General features: G+C 41.6%; 2 protein-coding genes across 6 annotated transcripts in view; one reads left to right on the top strand and one right to left on the bottom strand.

The window, feature by feature from the left end:
- Positions 1-25865, top strand: part of astn2 (astrotactin 2) — a 228018-nt gene that overhangs the window by 169525 nt on the left and 32628 nt on the right. For all 5 annotated transcript variants that reach the window (XM_088280727.1, XM_088280726.1, XM_088280725.1 and 2 more), the window contains 6 exons: positions 1825-1991; positions 2275-2463; positions 15835-15959; positions 16227-16331; positions 16571-16750; positions 23723-24051. In XM_088280727.1, coding sequence (XP_088136853.1) covers positions 1825-1991; positions 2275-2463; positions 15835-15959; positions 16227-16331; positions 16571-16750; positions 23723-24051 — 1095 coding nt within the window. The remainder of the gene's footprint in view (positions 1-1824; positions 1992-2274; positions 2464-15834; positions 15960-16226; positions 16332-16570; positions 16751-23722; positions 24052-25865) is intronic.
- trim32 (tripartite motif containing 32) lies at positions 18230-22024 on the bottom strand. Its single transcript, XM_088280729.1, has 2 exons — positions 21921-22024; positions 18230-21270 (listed from the first exon to the last, which is right to left on the bottom strand). The coding sequence occupies exon 2, from the start codon at positions 21255-21257 to the stop codon at positions 19215-19217; it is 2043 nt and encodes a 680-aa protein (XP_088136855.1). The 5' UTR covers positions 21258-21270; positions 21921-22024; the 3' UTR covers positions 18230-19214.

Here is a 25865-nt window from a genome sequence, read left to right as displayed (position 1 = left end):
TTCAGCTCACAACATCGTAAGCCATTTGGACTAAATCTGCGTGGTCGTGTCGGCCGCTTGAAAGTAGCGTTCATCAATCTTTATCCATGTCACGGACAAAGACACAGTTGTGATGTAAATTAGCCCCACTTTCACGTAAAGGAGTCGGCTCGATTTTCTTTTTTTTTTAGAAATACTTAACACCCGTGCTTGTTTGCTTAATTCCATACTTGATTTGCGGGCATTTAAAAGTCGATTTTCCATTATAAGGCTCCTTGAATTATACATGAGCTTTAGTCATACCATCTCAGTTAATGGCTGTGTTGTAATATTTTTTTATTTTTTTTTTTTTTAGAGTAAGTTGAGTTGCTGCTGGAGAACAGACTGGAATATGTAACATTTAAAAAAAAAATGGAGAAATAAAAATCAGTTGGTGGATTTGTGTCAGTAGAAGATGTTGTGCAACAGAGAGGATGATTACTAACTTTAACTCCTCTTACAATAATTGCCGGAAACCCACATGACAATCGCAAAATTCCCATTTTAGCTCTGCTGAAGTTGACATTCGCTTTAAAAGAATATATATATATATATATATATATTTTTTTTTTTAAATATATATTTTTTTAATTAATTAATTAATTAATAATTTATTTATTTATTTATTTATTATTTTTCTAAAAGACCCTGACACAATCACGACTTGTTTCAAAAGTTTGCACGAGTGGCTTTATATGAGTGCTTGTGCATGACATTTTGATGTCACAAATGGAAAAAGAAATTAAAAAAAAATAATAATTCATGACTAAAATCAAACTAACAAAAGTTATTCAACCTGACTGAATGTAATCAATGAGTGAAAATGAAACCAAATCCCAAACTACGACAAAACCCCCGTTGTTTTATTTTCGTCTTTTGAAGTTTCAGTGGCAACTCATACTTGTTAGTGAATGCGAGGTGTTTGTGATTCCTGACAACGTATTTTTAAAACGTGAGAAACCTCACACACGACGTAGAGGAGGCGGTCGCACGTATTTTGTTCTAACCACCGACAATTGCGTGTCTCCACCCGCCTACCAGATGTCGAGGCTGCTGCCGCAAAACTACAATGAAGAACAAACAGTTGCTTTTCTCTTTTTGTCCGATAACTGATTGGCAGTGGTTACATTCACTGCCATTGACGGCTAAAGACGTTTTTTTTTTTGTTTTTTTTTGTAGTGAATGAGTTAAACAAGTTTAACAGTTATGATTTTCCCAGACCATTGACTGAGCAGATTGAGATAAAAAAATTCCCCAGACTGATCCCTAAAAAAAAAGATCTTTTCCAGACAGCCGGCAATTGGTGATTTGTTGACTTTGATCTAAACGTTTTCAAATGTGGCTCGATTATTACGTGGTGTGCACCAATGGTCTCTCCCTGCGAGGACAATTTATTCTTAGCCAAATGTTTGCATTAAAGAAGAGTTAATGTTTGATCCCGAAATCCCATTTTATTCGATGAGTACCTCTCTGACAAAAAAAAAAAGGTACGCGTTTGTGTGTTGTTACGATTTAAAGCCGCCTTCAAGAGTGAAACATCAGTTGGCGAACGAGCTGAGGCATATTTTAATTTATCATTTATTTCTTTTTTTTTTGCTTGCTACTTTTCACTACTTTGATCCCCTCTCTCTTGACATCCGCTGCTCACTCCTCCACTCTGATCTCTGCCGCTACCTGCGCCTCCTCAGTGGCGGCTGATTAAAATGCATGTGCTGACCTCCGTGCCTTCCTCGCTTCTTCCGTCTCCCTTATCACCCCTCTTCTTCCTTCTCCTTCTCCTCCTCTCGGCTTGTGTCTCTCGTGCAGTGTCCTAATGGTCTGAGGCCAATGAAGGATGGCTCCGGTTGCTATGACTACTCCAGGGGCATCGACTGCACGGACGGCTTTAACGGAGGCTGCGAGCAGCTGTGTCACCAGCAGCTTGTGCCCCTCGAAGACGAGCCCGGGTCCAGCAACGTGCTCATGTACTGCGGGTGAGAATAAACAACCGCCAAGTGATTGGACTGTGTACAAATAATTGCAACCAACATTGGTACCAGATGGATGTGTTCGACGTTGACTTTCTTGGGATTTCAAATTGGTTTTGCCTATTTGACAAAAAAATTGGACGTAATTCATTCTAAGGGTATGAAAATTGTATCGCGGCGTAAACGGCATATCCAAAGCAAAAGTCTTGTTTCTGTTAAATATGGTCATGCTCTCGATGACACACTGTTCGTGGCGCTGACTCAGCTCTTCTCTTCGTCGCTTCCTCAGGTGTGTGCAGGAGTACAAACTGGCGGCGGACGGGCGCTCGTGCTTGCTGCAGTCGGAAAACTGCGAGGGTCCGAAATGTCCGCGGCAGGCCGTCCACTTCAACGTGACCTTGTTCGGGGAAATGCTGCATGGATTCGACAACAAAAGCCAACAGGTCAACCTGGGACAGATCTTCCAGATGACCTTCCGGTAATTAGCGCGCTGGCTGACACGGATATCATTTACATATTGAGTCATTGGGAAAAAAATGTCAAAACAAGTCTTGTTAGTGGCTACACTAGATGAGTTTTATTATTTATTTAAGCTTTTCGTTGATGAATTCTGGCAACCTTTATGAACTCATTCACTACCAGAGTAAAAAAAAAAAAAAAAAAATCTTTGACGTGTTTAGCCGTCAATGGTAGTTAATGAGTTAAATCTTAGGCATGAAAATGATTGATTTTTTTTTTTTTTATGTTGTTTACAATATGTGCAGTGGCCATTAGTTCGTCAACAGACTTTATAAGCACATTCATGCCAAGTTCCATTTTGCAGAACCCGTGGCGTTCTGCACCTCATTATTTTGTCAGCTTCAAGCGGCCGTGTCTATTGAATATACGCTCCTCCCTTGAGCCTTGCTTCACATCTTTGGTGTTTATTCTCCACGTCTCTGAAGAGACGTTATCGGGACGTGACGGCAACTTTTATCAGTTTTAAAGACGCAGCCGGGAGAGAAGAAGCTCAACGTCTCACAATAGGGCTCGCCACGGGGAGTTTAGTTTCCCCGTGCGCGTGTGCACACTATTTACCGGGTCTTTGAGTGACACGCGGATGATAGACTTGTGATGACTTAGAATTGAGACTTTATCCCCTCTTGGCGGTTCCCCCCGCCCAGTAAAACTGGTCATTCAAGGTGCGGTCCGTCGGATAAGTCCCATGTGGTGGAAACGCTTTTACACGCACGCGCCCGAGATGGTGATAAGCGTATCTATGCAGGAGTAAGCCCGGCCTGTGTCGCACTTTCTCTCTGGCTGCTTTCTATTTACTCATTTGCATGCATGCTAGCTGATGCTGTTCAAGGACACAGCACCAGTGGGTTGCCAACCCCCTCCCCACCCACCCACTTCATGACAGTTGTGCTCGACTAAACACACCCTCAAGCTTACCGGTCAGTGCATTATGTAACAATATGATTCAGGAGTGTTCGAAAATGTTCACGGTCTTAACAAATGCATAAAGCGGCCTGAAGGAGACATTTATGCACACACACACACACACACTTTTTCTGTATCTGTGGTTCACTTTTCTAAAATTCATTTCGACATTTTCCTCTGGAACTTTATTCACAATTCTTCAATGAAAACCTCACCTGTTTTGTTTTTTTTTTAATTTTATTTTAAATTTTATTTTATTTATTTATTTTTTGGGTGCTTTTTCTGAAATTCCTTAACACGCCACAATGAGCACAAGGGCATCAAAGCTTTTTCTAGTAGGAAAGTCATACATTGGTAGAAAGGAACAAACCCGTGGTGGGCGGTCAAGACCTTCAAGGCGTTCTCCCCTGGCCTAACATAATCAAAAAAATCATGATCATATTCCTCACATTGATGTCATATTATATCCCAGTGTTATAATTTTTAGGTGAGTTTTTATCCAATCAGAATTCAGCCCGCTCGTGTTGCTAGGCAGATTTCATGATACACGTAGCGCGCAATATTCGTCCAAGGCCGTGCGTCTTTGCCGCGTGTTCATGAACATAGACGCTTCCAGTGCAATTGATTGACTTGCCTGCGTAATTTCACACTTAATCGGTGGCCGAGAACTTCATGGACCCATTTGTATCCAATCAATTAAAAAGTCATTTTCTCAAAGTCTGCCCCCTTTAAGATGCCACTTTGTAATGTGCAATAACGCCACCGAGAGCACCTGAGTGGAATTGCTTTGATCACAGATTATCATCTTTTCTGTTTTCTGCTGTTTCCGTGTCCTCTGGTGTCGTTATTTGGGCCGTTGGTGAAGATTTGCCAGATGTTGACCGCTTGTTACTGGACCTCGTAACTATGCGTGTACCCGTAAAATTGCTGTGTGAAAAATAATCCAGTATGAATGAAAAATAATTCATACGGATTAAAACATAACCTATTTTTTTTATTTTATTTTTATTTTTTGGAATTTGTTACTCAAATCTCTCAATGTCAGTCAGAACATGCGGCGTTCCGGATATTTAATAAAAAAAATTAAAAAAAGAGATTATGCAAAAATAATGGTTCACATTACACCACAAAGTTGAAACCGAGCAAAAATACGGAGATAATTGCCGTTGTCGAAATGTCACTCTGGTGGTGTAATGCGTCCCGTATAAAATAGCAGACGAGTCCAAATAAGTTAGCTGAAAGCTAACGGCTCACGACGGTGAGTGATTTTTATTTTGGTATGTCTTCACATGGAAATGCTTTTACATCAAAAATAAATAAATAAATTAAAAAAATTTTAAAAGATGTGCATGTTTGCACATGTGCGAGAATATTTTAATAATGTACACTTTGAAGTGTTAGCATTTTTTTTTTAAGACAATGTCATGATTTTAGCGAGGCGCAAATACAGCAACCGGCATATCATTGGATTCGCTGTCAAATTTCAATGTTAACCTTTTATTTAATAAATAAATACATTTTCATTTTGCGAAGCGAACTGCCGATAGGTTGTGGTGGTCCCCGTCGTCCTCAAATGTAACGTGACGGCCGTTGTTCACCCTTCAGCGGTAATTTTTTACGCATGATTGGAAACTTGTACCGGTTTTCCAACTGAATATTTTTCTATGAATGTCGTGAAGCTGTTCAAGTACAAAGATAATAAATTCAACAAAAAAAAAAAAAAATCCTACTTGAGTGTCCAAGTACTTAGTGTTCGAGTACCAAGTGCTCCAACAAGTCCTGAGTGAACTCTCTTTAATTATTCATAGCACACTGCAGGAAGGTTTGATTTAAAGCATAAATCGTTTTGACTTGTTTTGTTTCAATTCATTTTTGGGCTCTCATGTCACACTAGCTTTCTGAGAAGCCGGCACACTACATGTGAGGATACATGTTCAAAAAGACATCCATCCTTTTTGGATGTTAGTGTCCTTTGCTCTGGCAATGCTGTAAAAGTCCTTTTTTTTTTTTTTTTTTAAGTTTGTACTAATTTGAAGAGCAAATCCAAGCAGTCAATGATCCTCTGAACTTTTTTCATTGTTATTCGCTTAATATGAACAATACATTTGGATTCAGACTGTAGTTTTACTTGCCAAGGGTACATAATTGTGTCGGCATCTCACCCTTCAAGATACCTCTGGGGCGACGGCGCTCTTAAGCAGCCAATTAGGGAAGCCTCTGATTGCCGCCTCCGCCATCTATATCGAGTTCACTTTAAATCTTAAAGACTGCTTGTCCTGGCAAGGAGAGACGCGAAACAAAAATATCCTGTAAAAGGGAAGATGGAGGGCATTTTTTTTTTTAATTAATTAATTTATTTTTTTAATGTGTAAGGTCCCCTATTGCAACTGTATGCGCCACGTGCATGGATCAGCTTCGAGAGAGAGAGAGAAAGAGAGAGAGTGCAAGAGAGCGAGCGAGTGTGAGAGAGAGCGCGAGTGTGAGAGAGAGCGCGATTGCGAGAGAGAGATAGAGAGAGAGCGCGAGGGTGAGAGAGAGAGATAGAAAGAGAGCGAGAGAGAGAGAAAGAGAGAGCGAGCGAGTGTGAGAGAGAGCGCGAGAGCGAGCGTGAGAGAGCGCGATTGCGAGAGAGAGATAGAAAGAGAGCGCGAGGGCGAGAGAGAGAGATAGAAAGAGAGCGAGAGAGAGAGAAAGAGAGAGCGAGCGAGTGTGAGAGAGAGCGCGAGAGCGAGCGTGAGAGAGCGCGATTGCGAGAGAGAGATAGAGAGAGAGCGCGAGGGCGAGAGAGAGATAGAAAGAGAGCGAGAGAGAGAGAGACTGCGAGAGAGAGATAGAGAGAGAGAGTGAGCCAGAGAGAGAGTGAGAGAGAGAGAGAGAGATCCCATTGAGTGTCCACCTCTTTATGATGTGGCCATCAAATGTACGAAACAGTTTTTTTTTTTTGTCTTTTCCAGCTCTGCCAGTCTCACCAGACAAGCGCAGCACACACGTATCATCTCACCACCCACTTCCCGCTAATTAAACATGTGTATTACCGTGTGTCAGCTCACCAAATCACTTACGCCGTTTAGCAAATCCGCTGCGACTTTTTTGTTCAAGGAACAAAAGCTTTGTCTTATGACTGACTTGCTCCCTGTGCACACGGTGTCATTTTTTTTTTTTTTCAAATATATTTTTATAGCGATATGTAAATGCAGCTAATTATTCAGCTAATTCCCCCTCCCCCCCCCTACCTGAGTTTCTGTTCCTCTTTGATATGCAGATGCACATCATATCCCACAGACTTCAACTTGCAATTTTTTGCCGTCCCCCACATCAGCAGAGAGACCTTTGGCAATGCAAAGTGAAATATTAGATGACGGAGATGAATCCCATGACTTATACGGTAGTGCACTGTAATAAAAAAAAAAATGCTGTGATTTATAACTCCATTGCATACATTTTGTCTCAAATTGATCTCTTTCGGTGTTTTGCGCGAGCAGAGAATGAATTTTTGCAGTGGTGGTATTACAGAACATTACCATTTCTCGCGGGGGTGTGATAAAGTCGCACGTGTTTAATGTAAATGTTTTGGTTGAGAGCGATTCCATTACACCTTGAAGGCAGTAAGACTTGGAATGCGACAATATGCTGACCGAACACCGGCGGTGTCTGTCGTTGCCATTTTCAAACACATTTTCAGGTAATAAAAACACCGTGTTTGGATGTTGTCGCGCTAACGATCACCATAAATCTCCACTTTTTGTTTAAAGTGGAATTCAATTAAAGTTGAATATAAAGCCAAATCGTCAGAGCTGGGCAGTCTGACCCGGGGTCGGAACGGTTCAGCCCTCCAGCCCGGCCGGACGCCTATTTTTGGGGTGTGACACAGAGATGTGATGTTGTGCATTTGTAGTGCACCAAAGCACCTCAAAGCCTTCAGTGGAAGCATCCAAGGTTAAAAATTTGTCGTCTGAAAATCAATGTGCAACAAACGCGGCAAGTCATACATCATCTTAAAGCTCGCGTCAAGCGCTTTCCAGAGCCGTAATCATTTTGTCAATATGTCACACATGACAAGGCGTTCAAGTCACAGAGCCGACCGGGGACTTCGCCAAGAGAGATCTTTTCTTCTGCCATGATGGTATTCTTGCTCAAATATACAAATTCAGGATGAAATTTGTGATGGTAAAAAAAAAAAAATTAATTAAAAAAAAAATAGTGTGGCTGTAAAAAGTAATTTAAAAAAAAATGTTTTTTTACCTTACCTTCAAATTTTGAGATTTCTTGATCTGGAAATGTTTTTAAATGAACGCCAAAAAAATTGTATTTCCCCAGGTCGGCGGAACAAATCATTCCCTCTCGTTTTGTTCTCTTCTTCTCAAGTGTTAATTAAATGTGGATAAAGTCTACACTCCAGAAAGATAGTTTTCCTAAAAACGGTATAGACAAATTAATGTGCTAGCTAGTATGTTTTTAGAACGTGGAAGGAATCGTGGGCCCGAGTCCAGTTTGCAACTTGGAAAGTAGGACTTGAACATACTAGTCGACTAGTCGACTTTATTTTTACGACTCCATTTCGAGTCAAGTGTCGATCGATCAAAATATTTATCCGAAAACCACGATGGTTTGTCTTCATGAGAGCGCCCCTTAATGGATGACGATAATTTGGAGGTGGTGAAGGATGCTTGCAGGATTGTTTGTCCTTGCGCGAGCTCGTGTTTGCTCCCGAGGCGTTCTTCCTCCGGTCAACAGCTCGTATGAAGCGAGGCGGCGCCGAAAGCAAACCTGGCTTAATAACAGCTGTTGCCAAAAGAGGCTTACGGAAAACTCACCGGCAGGGAAAAAAAGAAGGCCGTGATAAGACTGTTGTAGAAAATGAAACAGGAATTAAAAAAAAAAAAAAAAAAAAAAGAAAACACCTGATCACGAGTGGGAAAGTTTGAGAAGAAACTATTTGCGAATGCGCAGAAAATGTTTGCGGGGGTGTTGCCCTGAATTGAAAGAAAGCAACTCTCGTACCAGAGAAAGTTTTCAGACATGACATGCTGGTGACCTTGAATTGAAAGCTCAAGCACTTTGGTCCAAACTTTTATTCGCAGTGACTCGTCTTTATGTTGAGTTGAAAAGTTGAAAGAAAGGAGACGCAAACGACTTTGCTGCACTTGACTTTGGAAACACAAATCAACTCGCGCGCACCCTGGGAATCATTTTTTATTTTTTTTTCTCTCTCCATGGGGGGAGGAGAATTATGTCCACGATGTCATGACGAGCTCATCTAACCACACATGCAACAAGCTCGGAACTTTGATTCTCAGACCCGCTGTGTGCCGAGCAATTCATCGTCAGACTTGTCAATATTTTCAAGCTGATGTACGGCCGACTCCATAAGATTTTTATTTATTCATTATTTTATAGATCATGATGACCAGCAGCGCATCTCAATGCTGCCGGTTGCTATGGAAACCCGGCGGCAGCGAAACATGCGGAAATTTAAGCACAGTTGTCAAATGGACAGGCTTGACGTAGTTGAAGTAATAATGACTCGTAACTAGTTTTAATATTCATATTATTATATTATATTATATAATTGGATTAATTTTTAATATCATAAAGTTGCACAATTGGAATGAAATATTTAAAGAATTAGAAAAAGTCAAGAGGCCAAGAGAAAACACCTGCAAGTTTGAAAACAGTCAAAATGACTGCTTTAGTAGTTCTAGTGTGGAAAATGTTGTCCTAGCGCCGGGGATGGATTTGCGCTGAAAACTTTTGTTGGGCACCATCACGCGCTCAAACATAATCTATCTATATAACGGCCGTTCGGGACAATTCACATATTTTCCCGAAATTCCTGATGGCCACCCCCTTGACTGTTTTCAATTTAATTCTTTGCATCTATTCCTTGAAAAACACATACTGTAATTGGGACTTTTTTCCTGCTGTTGGATTTTAGTGTTTCATTGTATTTATTTCTTTATTTACAATTAAGTCTATTGAGTGTTTTAATAAATGGGGGAAAAAAATCAAATTGACATTAATTTCTTGCTATTGAAGGAAAAATGCGGGGGATCAAAGAGGATTTATTATTTTTTTTAACAATATATTTCCGGTTCACCCCCCACGATTCGCAATAAATCAGTGTATTATTGACGCCAATTTTTTTATTATATGCCATACTTTTACCGGTCCGGTCCACTTGCGAATATATTTTCCTCCATGTGGCCCCTGAGCTACAATGAATTTGACCTCCCTTGCGCGACAGTATTTGTCTTCACCTACTTGGCCCTCCTCTGTTGACGATTCCGAATGAATACAGAACGTTACGATCTAACAGTATGAAGCGCCAGGCCAAATGTCTTTCTATGCGGGAGATAAAATTAAGAATGTGTGAGAATGCAAAGTTCCAGTCCTTTTTTTTTGGCACTTTTACCGTCTCACCGAACATTCTTCGGCTGTAAATAACACAATCGGGGGGAAAAAAGCTGCAACTGGGCCCGTTCTAGACGTGTGCACAGCTAAAATCACCTTGCGGAGCTGTCAGTGGAACCAGCGACGGACCGCGGGTTGACAAATGAGAATATTCAGCATAAGGCATCAAAGCGTCAACGTTTGATGGAGTTGCCTCACAGGAGGTAGCTAACAATGCTTGGCATTGATAGATGCCTTCAGCTGCCTGCGAGCTTTTAATGAAGAAAAAAAAGCCCTGTGAGGAGCCGTTTTTGGACTTGGGCTAAAAAGTGGGAATTAGAAGCGAGATGGTTTTAGTATTGATTAATGAACTCCTGGCGAGGCAGTGAACTTCGAAGTGGCGGTGTTTGCAATTTCACTTCCCCCTCCGGTCTGCTATCTATCTCTGTCCTTTCATCCTACTTTTCCAACATTTACCTTTCATACATTATTCATAATGTTTTTTTCTCTTTTTCACCCAACTATATGAAGTTGGCGGCATTTAGTATTCATCCACCTTCGCAGGGGCTGAAATGGCAAATGACTTTTTTGGCGATATGATCGCGGTTAGTCGTTTGACATTGACTGGCAGGTTGACAGATAACATAATGACGGCTAATTGTACCTTAATGTCCCTCGTGTCTATTCCTAATTACTCATTGATGGGACAGATTGGCCAAACAACAATGTTTCGTTGATGATTCTGGGGGGGGGGGGGGGGGGGAACAAGCTTCCAGAAGGCTTTTTAATGCCGATAAAGTTGTAAATGAGGAATGGGATATTGGTTTCACTAATTAAAATAAATAAATAAATTATATTATATATATATATATATATTTATTTTTTTTTTTAACAAGCTAAAGAAGTAATTTTAGTTAGCTGTATTTTTTTAGGACAAATTTGAATTGTTAGTATTAGTAATAGATTTTTTATTATTATTTTTAATTTATTATTTATTTTCTTTTTTTTTTATCGTTATTGTCAGGGCCCAAGCACCAGGTAGTACACCTGCCTTTCAAATTGGAATCTTTTGTATTTTCCCGAAAAATGAATTGCCTTTTGGCGGCCAACAAAGTCACTCTGAGGCATCCATTGGTGAGTTCAAATAAATTTGCCTTCAGCACCAGATTGACAGAAAGCCTCAAGGACACGTGCATGAAATTGAACAGGAAAACAACTATTGTGGTTGAACCATTTTGTACAAACTGTGCAAAATATTTCACAATGATTTCTTGATATTAAACATTTTTTTTAGAATATTTGCACATTAATTATGTGATTTTTTTTTATTTTATTTTATTGATGCTAACATATTGATTTATTTTGCCTACAAAGCGGTCGGGGGAAAAGCGGCAACCAAAGCTGAGGACCTTGGCGGTCCGAGAAGCTGCTTTTTAGGGACGTGCAATGTCACCTCTATGGCAATGAAGAAGCAACAAAATATTGGAATATTGACAATACACTATATCGCGAATGGAATCAAGATTGAGAATGTCCTTAAAAGTCCATCGACACATTGCATTAAATTCCCAACTGCTGCTTCAGCAGTGTGCATGCCAATCTCCCGGTTCCATGCAGTCACGCCTTACTTTTGGCCCATTTCAACAGAAACCAAACCACGTCTGCTTCATCTGTCCCCTCAGGGGAAGCAGTTTTGATATTCTTGCTGTCCAGGCGATTGATCGATTTCAACTTTACGTGGCGTTCTTTGTAATATCAACATGAAAAAGCATCAACATTTCTGAAAAAAAAAAAAAAAAAAAAAATCTCCCAATTAGCTGCACAGCTAGCTGTCTCGTATCCTCGTCGTCTCCCCTCCTTCCCTCACTCAGCATTAGGAAGCGCAATCTCTATGGTGATGCTTCTGGCCACTGGAGTTCATTTCCACAGTGTGCAAAAAAAAAAACCTGGCAGATGCCAATGTGGAGGTGTAAAGAATACATATTTACATTGCGTTTCATTCGTATGCACAACTCGGGGGGGGGGGGTGTGATTTGTTTGTGTTGTAGTGTCATGATGTCCCCACAAAAAAAAAAACAGTCATTTGCATGTGCGCATCAAAAACACCAAGTGAGTGACGTCTCTCTTAAGAAGCTTTGTGATTTCCAAAAGATGCCACACATTGGCTCCAAAGCACAAAACTATTCGGTTCACTTAACTCATTCACTGCCAACCCAGGTCAAATTAATGTAATTGTAGACTGGGCTTCAAAAGTAGACAGAGAGGGGGCGGGGCTTGCCTCACATTTAACTCATTCAATACCATTTCAAAAATGTAGTCCCCGCCTACCAAAGACGTATTTATACGTCTTTTTTTTTCTTTTTTGTGTCATACCTCTTTGTTTGTATAGCATTAGAACAGAATATTCTGTTGGCCTCGCAAAATCAGTCCAAATCCAGGAAAATGCTGGGATTGAGGGGTTTCCTCAAGTGAAAATGGCTGGAATTAAATGAGTTAATGGAAGCTCATTCCAATGGGTAGGACCGGCAACAGAAAAGGCACGATCCCCAGATTTTGATTTTCCTCTTGGCGGGACAAAAATGGGCTCAAGGAGAAAGCGTCTTTTTTGCTGATTGTCATCTGCAAAGCAATGGAAGGAAATTTCAAGTTTTCGCAAGATGCAGCAAGTATCATGAAAACAGCAAGGGCCCCAAAACAGAACCTTTTGGAACACCATACGACAAAGGGGCAGAGCGGGATGCAGGGAGGTAGTTTAGTCATGACAAATATATCCACATTTACAAATGAGCAAAGTTCTGTGATCGCCAACATGAACCGATGAACCCTTCGCCTGCCGTTTTTGTGTATTTCATCACTTTCTATTTTGTTGTGTGCTTTTCTTTGACACACCAGCTAATTATGCCATTCATTGTTGAATCCAAACAGCGAGGCAGCCGCAGAAATTGCCGGCATGCTGTGCCGTGGCTGTTTTGTGGTTCATTTTATTTTATTTTTCGATGCCACTGGATGTGTGTGTGTGGGGGGGGAGAAGATTGCGAGATGGCTGATGACTTCTTTACGCCAAGACATGCACAAGCACAATTATGATAATCTGCTCGCAGCTTCCGCGTCTACCGCTTATCTTTTAAAAACGATCAAATCCTTAGAAGAACGGGGATTGTTTTCACGGCGCGGAGAAGATGGAGCAAGATATGGAGCATCTGGAGACACTGTTTGCTTTAGGCTGCGTTGACACTGCTGGTTTTTATACCCACTTACGAATTCGGGACTTTATCATTTTTTTTTGTTTTTTTAAATGTGGGAGGAAAATCAGAGAAAACATGTACAATCACATATATCGTATATATATATATATATATATATATATATATATATAATTTTTTATTTTTGACCAATTAAGCTCACGGGTTTGCTGTAAAATAACAGTCGCTATTTGAGCATGCAGTAGTTCCATTTAGAGTCCGAGCTTGCATAGCAGTGGCTTGGCAGCATCTTGTAGAACTGCTGACTTGATGGTGAGGCATGTTTGTTTAGTCCCAGAGCAAAGACACTCCTCTGTCAAACATCCATACAGCTTATCAGTGAGTCCGCAGCCCTTGCTCTCCTTCCGCCACTATTCACAGCCGCCCTCTGACCTGCACTGCATTGGCACTCAGTGGCGGCTGCAGCACACTTAGAAAATACTGCCATTGTTTTGTCAATGTGGAAACACAGTGGTTCCTCACTCTTGGTGGCAATTTCTTGCAGGACTGTTTCTTCCCTTCTTGGCTGGGAGTCACGTGACGTCACCTTCCTCTCCACCTCCTGCACTCCCGCTCTGTTCCACGAATGGCTTTACTGATTCTTGTGCGTCTGTTTCATTTCCACAAACCACGTGATGGTGTTTGTGTTCCCTGAACACATTAGAATTTGACGTATAACGGTTCTTTCTCATCAAAAAGCAAGATCGTGCTGCAGTCTTTTATAAAGCACAGAAAATTGGAAGCTGATACACTTCCTGAACGCAGGCGTCTTTATTTTAGATGCAGAGAAAGAGTGACCTCTAGTGGACATTTGTGTTATTGCCTCATCTCCTTGGTTGGCATTTAATGATTACTACACTGTAAATGCTTGACAAAATGTACCACTTTTGTCGCTGCAAACAATTTTAATTTGTATTTCCCATTTGAAAAGCAAATTAATAACATAAATTACAATTATATTTGGTAAATACCTAAATAAATATCTGATTTATATTATTGTTATTATCATAGGAATACATTTTTTTTTGTCATTCTTCTTTACATTATGTCCATTTTTAACAAATATGGACGGTTGTGTATTATTTTTGTCATCCTACACGAACGTGTGTTAATGCCATTCAGTCAAATTAAATTATTGCTGCTTAATTAGCAGACGAGACACTTGACAATGAGTTGTTTGTGGTGTCCCGCGCTAATGATTTGTATTCAGTACTCGGCTACTGTGGGACGGATTAGCGAGTCTGAGAAAGTGCTCGCCACGCGTGGATGCTGGATGGCTTTCAGTGTTGGCATTGTTGAGCGGACCCATTCATTGCCTGGAGATGCAGCTGTCACAGAAATGCCGTGAGGCATGCGGACCTGTTGATGGCGGACATTATTAAATAAAGCGTGTAGACAGCAACGTGATGCGGCTGGGGACAACGTGGAGCAAACTATTGTTAGATTGCGTCAAGGGAAGAAATGTGACACCGATGTTAGCCGGCCTGCATGTGTAAACGTTGATCACGTTTGCTAATTATCATCGGGCATGAAGGTATAAATTCTGTAATTGTCATTTTTCTGGTTAGCTTTAATGAGAACTAGACACTTTTTGGTGAATTAAATCCACACGTTTCCCCTCATTCGGCCATTATGGTTTAAAAAAAGCAAGAATATATTTTAGATTTTCAAACGGTCACCAGCTACGACTTCCGGGTGTGTTGATTCCGCCTAGCGCTGCCCCCAAACGTCAGGCCAGCGTACTGTCATCAACTCGTGATCTGATTGGCTATCGCGTCTGTCTATCAACTGAAAAATCCTCCTTGAGACACAGAATAGACGCCCGTTAGATTTTATTTTTTTTTTCGCCACCTAGATAGATAAATTCAACACTAGGATATAATATGAAGTCACTGTGAAGTATATGATCATTTTTTTTCTTGATTATGTTTGGCCATCAGAGAAGGCCTTGACCGTCCACCACTGGTGTACCGACTCTGGCTGGATATTTCTGTGTTTGCTCACTTCTAAACAGAAGGTTATACAAGGTTGAAAACATCTATCCAAACAATTTTCGGGGTGAACTTGCCGACGGTACCTTTTGTCAAACATGTCCGTCAACAGTATGATCCACGTTTTCTACAATGAGTGTTTTAAATGTAAGCGTTAAGCCACTGTAATCTGTTGCAAGCACTTCTTGCTCCTCGCTGAGTTCGCCTTTGAGTCAATCATGACTTGGTTGTGAGATTTGCAGAGCTTGGTGTTTGGAAAAGGCAATGAGAGAGGATGAAAAATTGATACTATGAAGAGTGAAGCACAATCCCCCGAGTCGCCACAGGACACGTTCTGAGCTCCCGCACTCACTTCTATAAAAATGGATTATTAGTTTGCTGCCGCTCGCACGATGCAGCGGGACAACTCGTCTTTTTGTTGAGGAAGTGGAAGCGAGCTGGCTTCATTAGGCCATTAAAAGCCCAAAACAGTTTGTGCGCTGGACAAAAGTGAAGCGTATAACACAAATACAGACTTGCACTGTCCCGTCTGGCTGTTTATTTTCTGGAATAGCTTCTTATACATTCATGAAGCTAACATTGACCGACACACTTTTGCATTTTGTTTCCCCCTTTTTGTTGTTCAGCATGGTTAATTCTTTTACTTAAATTTAGAAGTAGATGTCTGTTCAAGGATTCTTCCTTAGGGGGAGTTTTTTTTTTTTCATTTATTTGTTTTGTCAGCCCCTTGACTTCGCCAAAGCTCCACTTTTCAGTAAATGTCTATGCACCACAAGTTGATGTGGGTTAATCTTCCTTCTTCAGAGATAACAACTTCGTCAAGGACTTCCCCCAGCTAGCCGATGGCCTCATGGTTCTTCCTCTGCCAGTTGAGGAGCAATGCAGAGGCGTGTTGTCGGAACCACTGCCAAACCTGGATCTCCTCACAGGTGAGTGTGTTCATTGGCAAACAAAAATATAAAAAAATACAAAATAAAATTATATATATATATATATATATATATAATATTAAAATATTTATATGTATATTAAAATATTTATATGTATATATTAAAAAACTATATATATATATTTATATATAATATATTACATATTATATATATATTCTATATTTGTATTAATTATTTTCTGTCCATGTACTGTAAGCACAAGCTACCTGAAAAATGTGGATGTCCTATATTTTGCAAATTTTTCAGGCGATGCCAATTTCAACGAGGCCGCCGGCTACCCCATGGTTCAACAGTGGCGAGTGCGCAGCAATCTGTACAAAGTCAAGCTCAGTTCCATCACTTTGGCTTCAGGTCAGCCTGCCAAAGAGCATCCAATTGAACCCTCTTTTCATCTGTTGTCGTTATTATCAGTCACTCTTTAACTTGGGAGAACCAACTCGTTTTTACGGAGAAAAAAAAAGGAGACTGAGGAAGTGAAGCCCTTCCTGCAGTGGCTTAAATGAACCCCCCCCCCCCCCTCCCGAGAAATTATTTGCAGCAGAAGAGTGGTTAAATAGTTGTTTTCATTTCTTCCACTTTCGACCCGTTAGGTTTCGCCAAGGTTCTCAAGACGCTGTCAGGCGAGAGCACGCGTGAGGAGCTGCTGGCGTTCCTCAGGCAATATGGCAGCCACTACGTGTCAGAGGCGCTGTACGGCTCCGAGCTTAGCTGCAGCATCAACTTCCCCAGCAAGAAGGCCCAGCAGCAGCTCTGGCTCCAGTACCAGAAAGGTGAGGTGAAAGAAACGCAAAGCACTCAAAAGTGGAGGACGAATTGACGAGGCAAAGCATTTGTAATGTGTGGTGTTGTTTTTTTCTTTTTCGGCTCTTACTTATTTTTGTGATTTATAGACAATTATTGATGTTATACGAGTGCCGTGAAAAATATTTGCTGTCTTCCCATGGTATATTCTGTTTGCCTAATTAACCGATTTTAATGACGACGATCATTAAACAAATGGAAATATCAGACAAAACGAACCCAAATGCTTTTTATGTCTAAAAAGAATTTTTTAAACAGCGTTTTAATTTATTAAAAACAAAAACAAAAAAAAAACATGTATCGAAGCTACCTGGCCCTGTGTAAAAAAAAAAAAAAAAAAAGTTGCTCCAGTGGTATTTACTGTGGCAAATGAAAACTTTCAGCCGGTTTTAACACATCCAAGCATGATCAGATTCAAACCTTTTCTATATATATATATATATATCGTCCGGTAGTTATTTCTTCTCGATGGGTTACTTTGAAGTCATTGTTAAATTGCCTGATTCCTTAATTTGAACAAAAATATGCTTGCAATTATGGGGAAAAAAAAACATTTGTTTCATAAGAACACAAAAATAATGTTTCGACAATGTTTAAAGTGTATTTGATTCATAAACTTTTATTGCACTCGGGAATACACAATACAAACACAGATTGGACCATAACACAATTTCTTTTTTGTCCATGTGTTCAACACATTGTAAAATTGACATGCTCCAGAGCACCTGAGAGACATGGGAAGAGTTCAGTCCAAGGACCGAATGCAAATGTCCAACAACAGCAGCAGCAGGATGAAATGTTGCTTAATATCGATTTTAAAAACGTGACGCACATTAATGTATTTTTTTGTGTATGTTTATATAACTTATTCCTGACTACAACTAGTGATCACCTGAATGAAGTTATGATTAATGCAGAACACAACGGCGTAGATGTAGTGATTCTCATCTCTTCTTCACCGTCAAAATGTGTTTGTCGCAATTTAAGTGCAGTCGTCTTTAAGGCTCTTCAGAACACAACCTGGGCTGGAAGGTGCTTAGGACAGGCTTGTGGGTCCCAAAATTGAAAATAAATAAAAACAAAAATGAAAATATTTCATATATTTATAGCTACTGTTTGTGCCATATTCGCTAGCATGTTTTAAGGTTTTGGGGATTTAAAAAAAAAAAAAAAAAAGAAAACTACTTTGACTCATCATCTTTGATGGAATGAATAGCACGTGTGGCGTTTTTCTCACAAAAAAATAAAATCAAAATATATCTGACCCTTTATTTTTTTTTTATGGGATACAAAAAGATTCCTTTGGAAAGACAATGATCGTACTCCGTGTTTAAAAGTTCATTATTGTGGTTGAAATTTGCCATTGTGGAAAACGACATACTTGAAAGGCCTTTCGAATAATTAAATGCTACGATTGTGAATTAAAACCACAATAATAAACATGGTTGATTAATAATGAATTAAATAATAATTTAATCTATTCCTTAGTTTAGATGAAGCAATGACAACTGTGCTCTCTTGTGCGTTCCGTGCAGATTATGCGTTTGTATTGGAAAAAAAAAAAAAGTGTGTACGGGTCTTAAATGAACTTACTTTTTTTGTAGAAAATAGAATTATCAGACACCTTGCTTCTGAATATTTATATTATCTGTAGCTTTTGCTTCGAGTCAGAAAGAATTAGATTATTCTTTTCGGCTTCTTATCATGGCATGTAAACACGCCTGTCATGAAATAAATTTACAAATGAATATAATCCCTTAGCAAAGTTAAATTTATTTAAAAAAAAACAAAACTGAATATTTGGAGGCGTATCATTGTAAAAAAAAAACAAAAAAAACAAAACCACACAAACTAGTGTAATATTCCACGTCCAAGTTTTTTTTTTTCTCCACAGCAAACGAGCCACATAGAATACTATGTGCATGCTCCCTGAAAAATGACTGAGTGCAGTTAACCAAAGTCATTGACTTAAAAGCCAAGTGCACGGTCAACTTTAAAGCTGTCAACATGCGATGAAAACAATGAGTCCACAATAAAGTGCTTCATAGGCTCAATCAAAATCTCTCTTCACTGTTCATGTATTGTAAATCAAAACCAATGAGAGGGAGACTCATATTTGTATGAGACAACCTGTGCCTGTTTTCTTAACTCATTTACTGCCATTGACGGCAAAATACGTCAATGATCCATTTTTTTTTACTTGGCTGGTAGTGAATGAGTTAAATATAAAATATTCCAAGATCATTAAGTAATAGTAAAAATGGCTCGGTAGTGTTACTTTGAAGTGAGACAAACCTAAATTATGTTAGCCAAAACAAATTATTGCGAGGATAAGTTGCAACTAAATAAAAATATTTCTTCCGCGTACACTTTTTGCAAACACCAAACAAACCGTACCGACGCTTCAATTGGCGCTTTGTGCCGTTGGCAGCTCTAGGAGGTGGATGAGTGCCGTCTTTGAATGTACGTGTAGACTTTGACGCAGTGGTCCCAACAGTCCAGCACCAAAAGCTGCCCTTTGGGGGTGGTGGCCACCCCCACGGGGCAGTTCAGTCCCTCCTGGATGAGAATTTTAAAGCCGCCTTCTTTGGGAAACTGCAAGATTTCCTTCCTGCCACTGTCCGTCACCAGCAGATCCCCGTTGGCGTCGACGCACATGCCGGTGATGCAGCAAAAGTCCTCCGACTCGGAGAAGAAATGGCTGAGCTGCTTACCGAGCTGGCCATCGGCGCCCACCGAGCTAATTGAGAAGCCGCCCTCCAGGTGGGGCTCGTTGTGGCGTTTCTCAAAGTTGAGCGCGAGGCCTTGGGTGAAGTAGACGGTTCCGGCGTCATCGCACGTGACGAACTTGGGCCGCACCGCCGAGCACAATCGTCTGTAGCTGACCACGCCGAGGTTGCGGTCGACAGCCAGGCACCACAGCTTGCCGCCCTCCACATCCGAAACCACGAACTGGCCCGAGGGCATCGCGGTAATGCCCCAGGGCTTGATGAGCTGGTTCTTGTGGCAGGCCACACACTGCCCATCCATGGTGTACACTTTGACCGAGTTGTCGTAGTTGTCGGTGATGCCAATCAGGCCCTGAGGTGTGACGGCAATGGACAAGGGCATGAGGTTTGGCAGGTCAGCTCCAAGGAAGCTCAGGACAAAGTTGTCAATGCTGCTGGCGTTTCGGCGGATTTCCCGCTGGAAACCTTTGCGGTTGAAGATTTGGATTCGGTAGTTGCCGCGGTCGGCCACGAGGACCTCGCCTTGCTGGGTTACGCAGATGCTAACTGGTAAATTGAAAGAACCAGGAAGAGCTCCCTTGCAGCCCATCTTCTTCACAAACTGGCACGCCGGGGGGCCTGCACATGCGCCTCCCCGTGAGTCCCCGCCGGCATCCATTGACTTGGACTTAAAGGTGCAAGGCGAGCTACTTAAAGTGTCGTCTACCGCTGCGGCCATGTCAACATCCCGGTAAAGATCCATCGAAGGCCCCTTTGCGCCGCCAACAGCCCCATCCAGACCGTCAACGTCACCCTTGAGTGTGATGTCCAAAGCGCATTCCGAATTGTCCGTATTGACCGTGTACATGCTGGTGGTCAATTGCGCCACTTCTGCCGGTTCGGCGTGTTCCGTTTGGATCAGCGCTGGCTCGTGTAACTGAAACACGGTGGGCAAGCCGCTCGTGAGGCTGAGCTCCTCGTCGTCACACCCGCCTCCGTCGTCCCTGAGCAGGCTGATGTCGCTCTGCCTCACCCGCATTGTCAAATAGTCACAGCACGAGACCACCTTCACCTCCGCCATGTTAAGGAGGTACGTCTGCTCTTCGAGGATCTGCCCATTAAGCTTTTGTACTTCTGCCATTGACGCTGTGAATGTCCTCCGAGAGCGGCTCAGTTCCTCTTGGCGCTGCAGCTCGGCCGCCGTGTAATCCTGCTGCACCGCTCGGTACTTTGCCCGTAACGATTTGGTAATGTTTTCAATAGCCGTCTTTTTCTTCTGGATTTGGTCCATGATGTCACGCAGGGTGGACAGTTTGCCGCCCAGTTCTTTCCGACGTTGCCCGGCAGCCATCCGAACGGGCTGAACGGAATGTCCGCGGTGCAGGTGGCCCTCGCCTTTACAGAGCTCACAAAGGGCGGTGGCGCAGTCGTGGCAGTACTGTCGCGGCAGGCGGCTGCAGCACGACCCGCACATGAGAACGGCGGCGGCCGCGCCGCACGACGTGGCGCAGTCGAGGATCTTGAGCACTGTGAGATTGTCTGCCAGCTGTGAGATGTTGCTCATGCGCGAGACCTTGCTGCAGAAGGGGCAGCGCACGCCATTGATGGTATTGGCCAACAGCCTCTCCAAGCAATGGCGACACACGGTGTGACCGCACTGGAGGAGTTTGGGTCTCATTTGGTCCTCGTTGAAGGTCTCCAGGCAGATGGGGCATTCAAGGACCTCCCTCATTAGATCTGGATCAAGTGGGTAAGATGCTGCTGCCATTAGAGCTTTTTGCCTGAAAAAAAAAGGAAAACCCCATAAATTACCAAGAGTAGTTTGCATTCTGATTGCGTGCCACTACGTCAGTTCTTCTGCCAATGCCATGATATCATTGCAACATTTTTGTGTTATTGCTACACAATATTTCAGAGGCACTGTGTCCTCTGAATCATCGGCATGAATATTCAGCTATGAGCAAATAGAAAATGCAAATCATTGCATTTATTTTGGCATGCTGTTACTTCTGATTTTGCACTTTGCGAGGACCACAAAAACCGTGAGAAAAAATAATGTGCATCTACACAGAATCAATTAAGACAATTATTTGGAACGAAAATCCCGTTGATGCCAGCGTTCAATGAGTCACAAAACAAAACAGGATAAAATGTGTGAAGAGTGTGCAAACGTGGAAGGTGTCCGTCAACAAGCCCATATCTCAGGGCGTAATCATGCCTAAAAAGCGTGTAAACATTGTGCACACACAGCAAAGCTAATTTTTTAGCATCCTTCACAATATTTGGCTAATAACAAGACAGGCCACGCGAACGAAACGTCTCCCTCGAGAACAATCGACACTGTAATTGCGTTAACAAAATGGCTTCTTTTTTTTTGCGACTGTGCTGTTAAAATGTGCCCTCCTAACAGGGTATTGTGGGGATAAATTACCTTTATTCGCGAGCTGGCTGATAGCGAGTAAAGATGTGCTGAGACGGTTTCTGCTACTGGGCTGGTTGGAGAGACTGCAGTGGCGGTGACGTCATGCACGCCAGGTTACGCGCTTACGTAGAGTGCGTGAAGGGAAGCGTTTGTCGTGATTGGCTGCTGCTTTGTCGGGCACGGAAACGCAATGGCCGCCATCAAAACACGCACCGCAGTCTTGTTATAGTGACAAACGTGCGGTACGTTACCGAAAGGTCAAATTAAAAAAGAAAATGCACAGGTTTTGTAGTCTGATGTCTTCCGTTGGATTTGATGTAGTTTTTACAGAAAAACAAAACTTACATCGTGTCATAATAAAAAATAAGACAGCATTTCCGCAATTTATTTTTTTATTAAAAATTAGGTATATTAAATAAATTAGCCAGTTATTATTATTACTCTTTTTTGTTATCATACATTTTGTGTAATGCAAGTTATATTTATTTTTTATATATACATAATTAACCCTGCAATGCTAAAGCTGCTTTTGTGTATAGAGTAGCGTTTAAGTGGTGTAGATTGATAGATGGATATATAATGTTCATACTATTATTAAATGACATATAATTAAAATGCAATCAAACAATGATAATGTCTTTATTCAAGAGTTATATTCCTGAATTATAAGATTTTTTTTCTGTAGCCTCTTTATTTCTATAGAATTTTAATTATGCTAATGATTTTAATAAAACATAGCTCGCAGGTAGGGAAGTAAATCGTGTCAGTGGTCAGTGAGTGAGACGGACAGAAAGGAGACCCCTGAGAGAGCGAGCGCTGAAATGACGTCATCATTTTTGACCCGGGATAGTGATTGCAGAGAATAGCCACTGGGTGTCAGAAATAGTCTTCTAATCGAATTGGCTCGTACGGTAATATTACTGGACTGTGTGTCGCTGTAACGGAATCGCAAAAAAAAAAAAAAAGAAATGGTAATATTTATTCTTGCTTCTTGTTTTATTTCATTAAATCGTATAATTTTATTGATCTACTGAAAGACAATAAAATCGTAAGTATATTGTACTGAGAAAATGCGTTACAATTTAATTACATAGTGCTATTTATATATTTGTTCGACCAATTAAATGAATACTTTGTGTCATTCCTAGTATTCATTATAAAGAAACGGCAATGATTTACATATATATGTGGCATATTCAACTCAGCCAAGCATTTAAATGATTATCCATATCTCCCAACATCTGTGTTGCATTGCTATGGAAGTTATTTGTCACCTCGTCCGTTGTTGCCCCGGGCAACGCAACCCCAGCCACCTACTGGGGTTGTGTCCCAGATGAGTAATTATACCGCAACCAACAACGACATTTTAATTCACAAGCTGGTGCGAGATCAATGGCTGGGGAAATTGGCACCATTCTTCTTGTCTGTGTCTGTGTGTCTACCTGCACGGCGACAGACAAATGTCGCAGAAGACAAACACACATAAGCAGAAGAGTGACAAAGGTTAAGTGTGAAAAAGGCAGAAGGCGAATAAGGATGGCGATAACTGCGGACACTTCCCCGAAATGCATGAGGGTTTAGTTGTAATTCTCCTCTTTCGGGGCCTTTTGGCTTTGCACAAACAAACCAGAAAGAAGTGAAAGCTTCCACCTGTGAGTGTTTCGTAGAATTACGCAGGAAAACAAGGGAAGTGGACCCCCTCTTCCTGCTATCCGGCCTTTACAAAGCTGACGACCGGGTGGATTTAGATGTTGTTGTTTTTCAGCAAGAGAGTCAATCCAGATGTACTTGTTCTTTTTTTTCTCTTCCAGAGGCAACAGAGCAAGGGCTTGGTGGCGGCGGCGGCGGCGGCGGGCGTCATGAGCTGAAATCGGTGCCCTTTATTAGCTACCTGGCTGCGTTGCAGAAGAGCCAGCTGCTGTCCGACGACACGGTCAATGGTGTGGATATCCGTTGTGAGGAGAAGGGCAGCTGCCCACTCAGCTGTCACCTGTGCCACCACCAGGCCGGGGCAGTCGGTGGCTTGGTGGCGAGGGGTCGTGGCAGGGGCGGCGAACCGCCTTCACCCATCCCCGTCCTGTTGGAAGTCAGCCGTGTGGTGCCCCTCTACAGCCTGATCCAAGACAATACCACCAAAGAGGTGAGACTCTTATAACATGTCATATTATGGTTATTATTATGGCATTGCATCATACTCAAAACCAACAACTTATTCTGTCTTAACATTAGTTGCATATTTTGGTACATGTACAGTAAAGTCCTGAAACTGTTCCCAAGCCAACTCCTCCTAAACTGAGCGCTTTGACACCCCTTGTAGTAGATACCAAGGAATCTAGTTTTTATTTTATTTATTATTATTATCATTTTTTTATTTAATTGTATTTATTATTATTTTTGTATTTAATTTTTTCATTTTATTTAAAAAAAAAATATTAAATTTTATATTTTGAATAATTCATTTCTTTGATTTATTGTAATTTAATTTTAATCTGCATGCCAACTCGTGCACATGTGCGCTGAAAATATTCATGTGCGCTCCAGATTGGATTGCGTCAGTAGGCATTTGCGTCCCAAGCAATTTGCAGCTGCCAGCGTGACTGTGGTCAGGCCAGTTGAGCCTCCAGGCGCAAAGTTGAATTCAAGTGACGTTAGATCAGGGGATGCTGCTAATCTTTGTCAACGCTGGGCCTGTGAAAGAACAATTTGGTTGACGCAAATCTTGGTCATGCCATTTTTCTGTTTCACTGTAATACGCCGCTCGAAGTAAAGTTGAGCTCAGGAGTCGAATGGACCTTGTATTTTATGTTCATCATTGACAATGCCTCTCATCACCTCTAGGGGGCATTGGATGGTTAATCTTTAGTCAACGCGCCCAGGACATAAAAAAGATGACATCATGGTTCTCTCTCTTTGTGAACAAGTCACAGTCTCTATATGTGCGTTTGTGTACGTCGAAACGAGCCTTGACAGCCATTTGTAATCGGGTATCAGCAGAATGGCCAAATGTTTGAACCGTGGAAGTCAGTCATAGGAGATTGCTTTTACAGACAATTAAGTAGAAAGGAGTGCATGGTATGATGTCATGTTGAAATTAGTTTACCCCATTTTTTTTTTTTTTTTTGCTGCGTTCATCTTTGCATCGGTGCCGCTATCGCGCAATGCCTGTCTCTGTCTTCTGTGTCTTTACAACTAGTTCATGCATTCCCTAAACAGGCATCTAATCATCTCACCTAACAAACAAAATAAGGCTTCCGTCCGTCTACGTCTACAAAAACAAAGCTCTGCAAAGTGCGTGCCTGCCTTAACAAGCGCCGCAGCCCCAAAGAAAAAAAATTGTCAATAGCAGACAATCCCTCGCGGGCTTCATCGATGGCAAAAATGTCTTCACCCCCTCGATTTCCAAACCTACCAACGCGCCACCCCTCCCAAATCTTTAGCTACGGTCTTGCGGGGATGTACACAGTGAGACGTATATGGAGGAGGAGGGCTGGACTGCAGTGGATTGCTCTTGTGAGGTAGCTCCAGGCAGGATTATTAGCTTCTTATTGATGTCATCGACCCCTAGGGAGGGAGAGGAGTCCATCATTCACCTCTTTTTTTTTTTTAACTTCCTTTCACTTCAGTTCTTGGCGGCTGCAAGTGCAGCTACTGCTCGCCTGAAAGGTGCATATAACATGGATTGAATTAAAGCCATCGAAAGGCACACAACCGTTCGTTCAGTGTGTGCGCCGATGCGTGCGCGGCTTTCACACACACACCTTTGAGACTTCTTTCTACTTGGCTGCCTCGATCAGGAAAGACAGCTGCCATGTTGCAAAAGCTTTCTCCGTGATGAGCTTGTTCTTCTTCTTTTATTTATTTATTTTTATTTTGGCGCCTAACTGCAAAAAAAAAAAAAGAAAAATAGAGGAGTACAGTAGTTGTTCTGCTGAGAGGCAGGTGGATGATGTAAGA

The sequence above is a fragment of the Idiotropiscis lumnitzeri genome, chromosome 18, assembly GCF_059441095.1.
Source record: "Idiotropiscis lumnitzeri isolate Australia: NSW breed Sydney's pygmy pipehorse chromosome 18, RoL_Ilum_1.0, whole genome shotgun sequence".
In the NCBI taxonomy this organism is placed as follows: domain Eukaryota; kingdom Metazoa; phylum Chordata; class Actinopteri; order Syngnathiformes; family Syngnathidae; genus Idiotropiscis; species Idiotropiscis lumnitzeri.
Note: the sequence above shows the minus strand (reverse complement) of the source record. Positions and strands in the feature narration are given on the sequence as shown.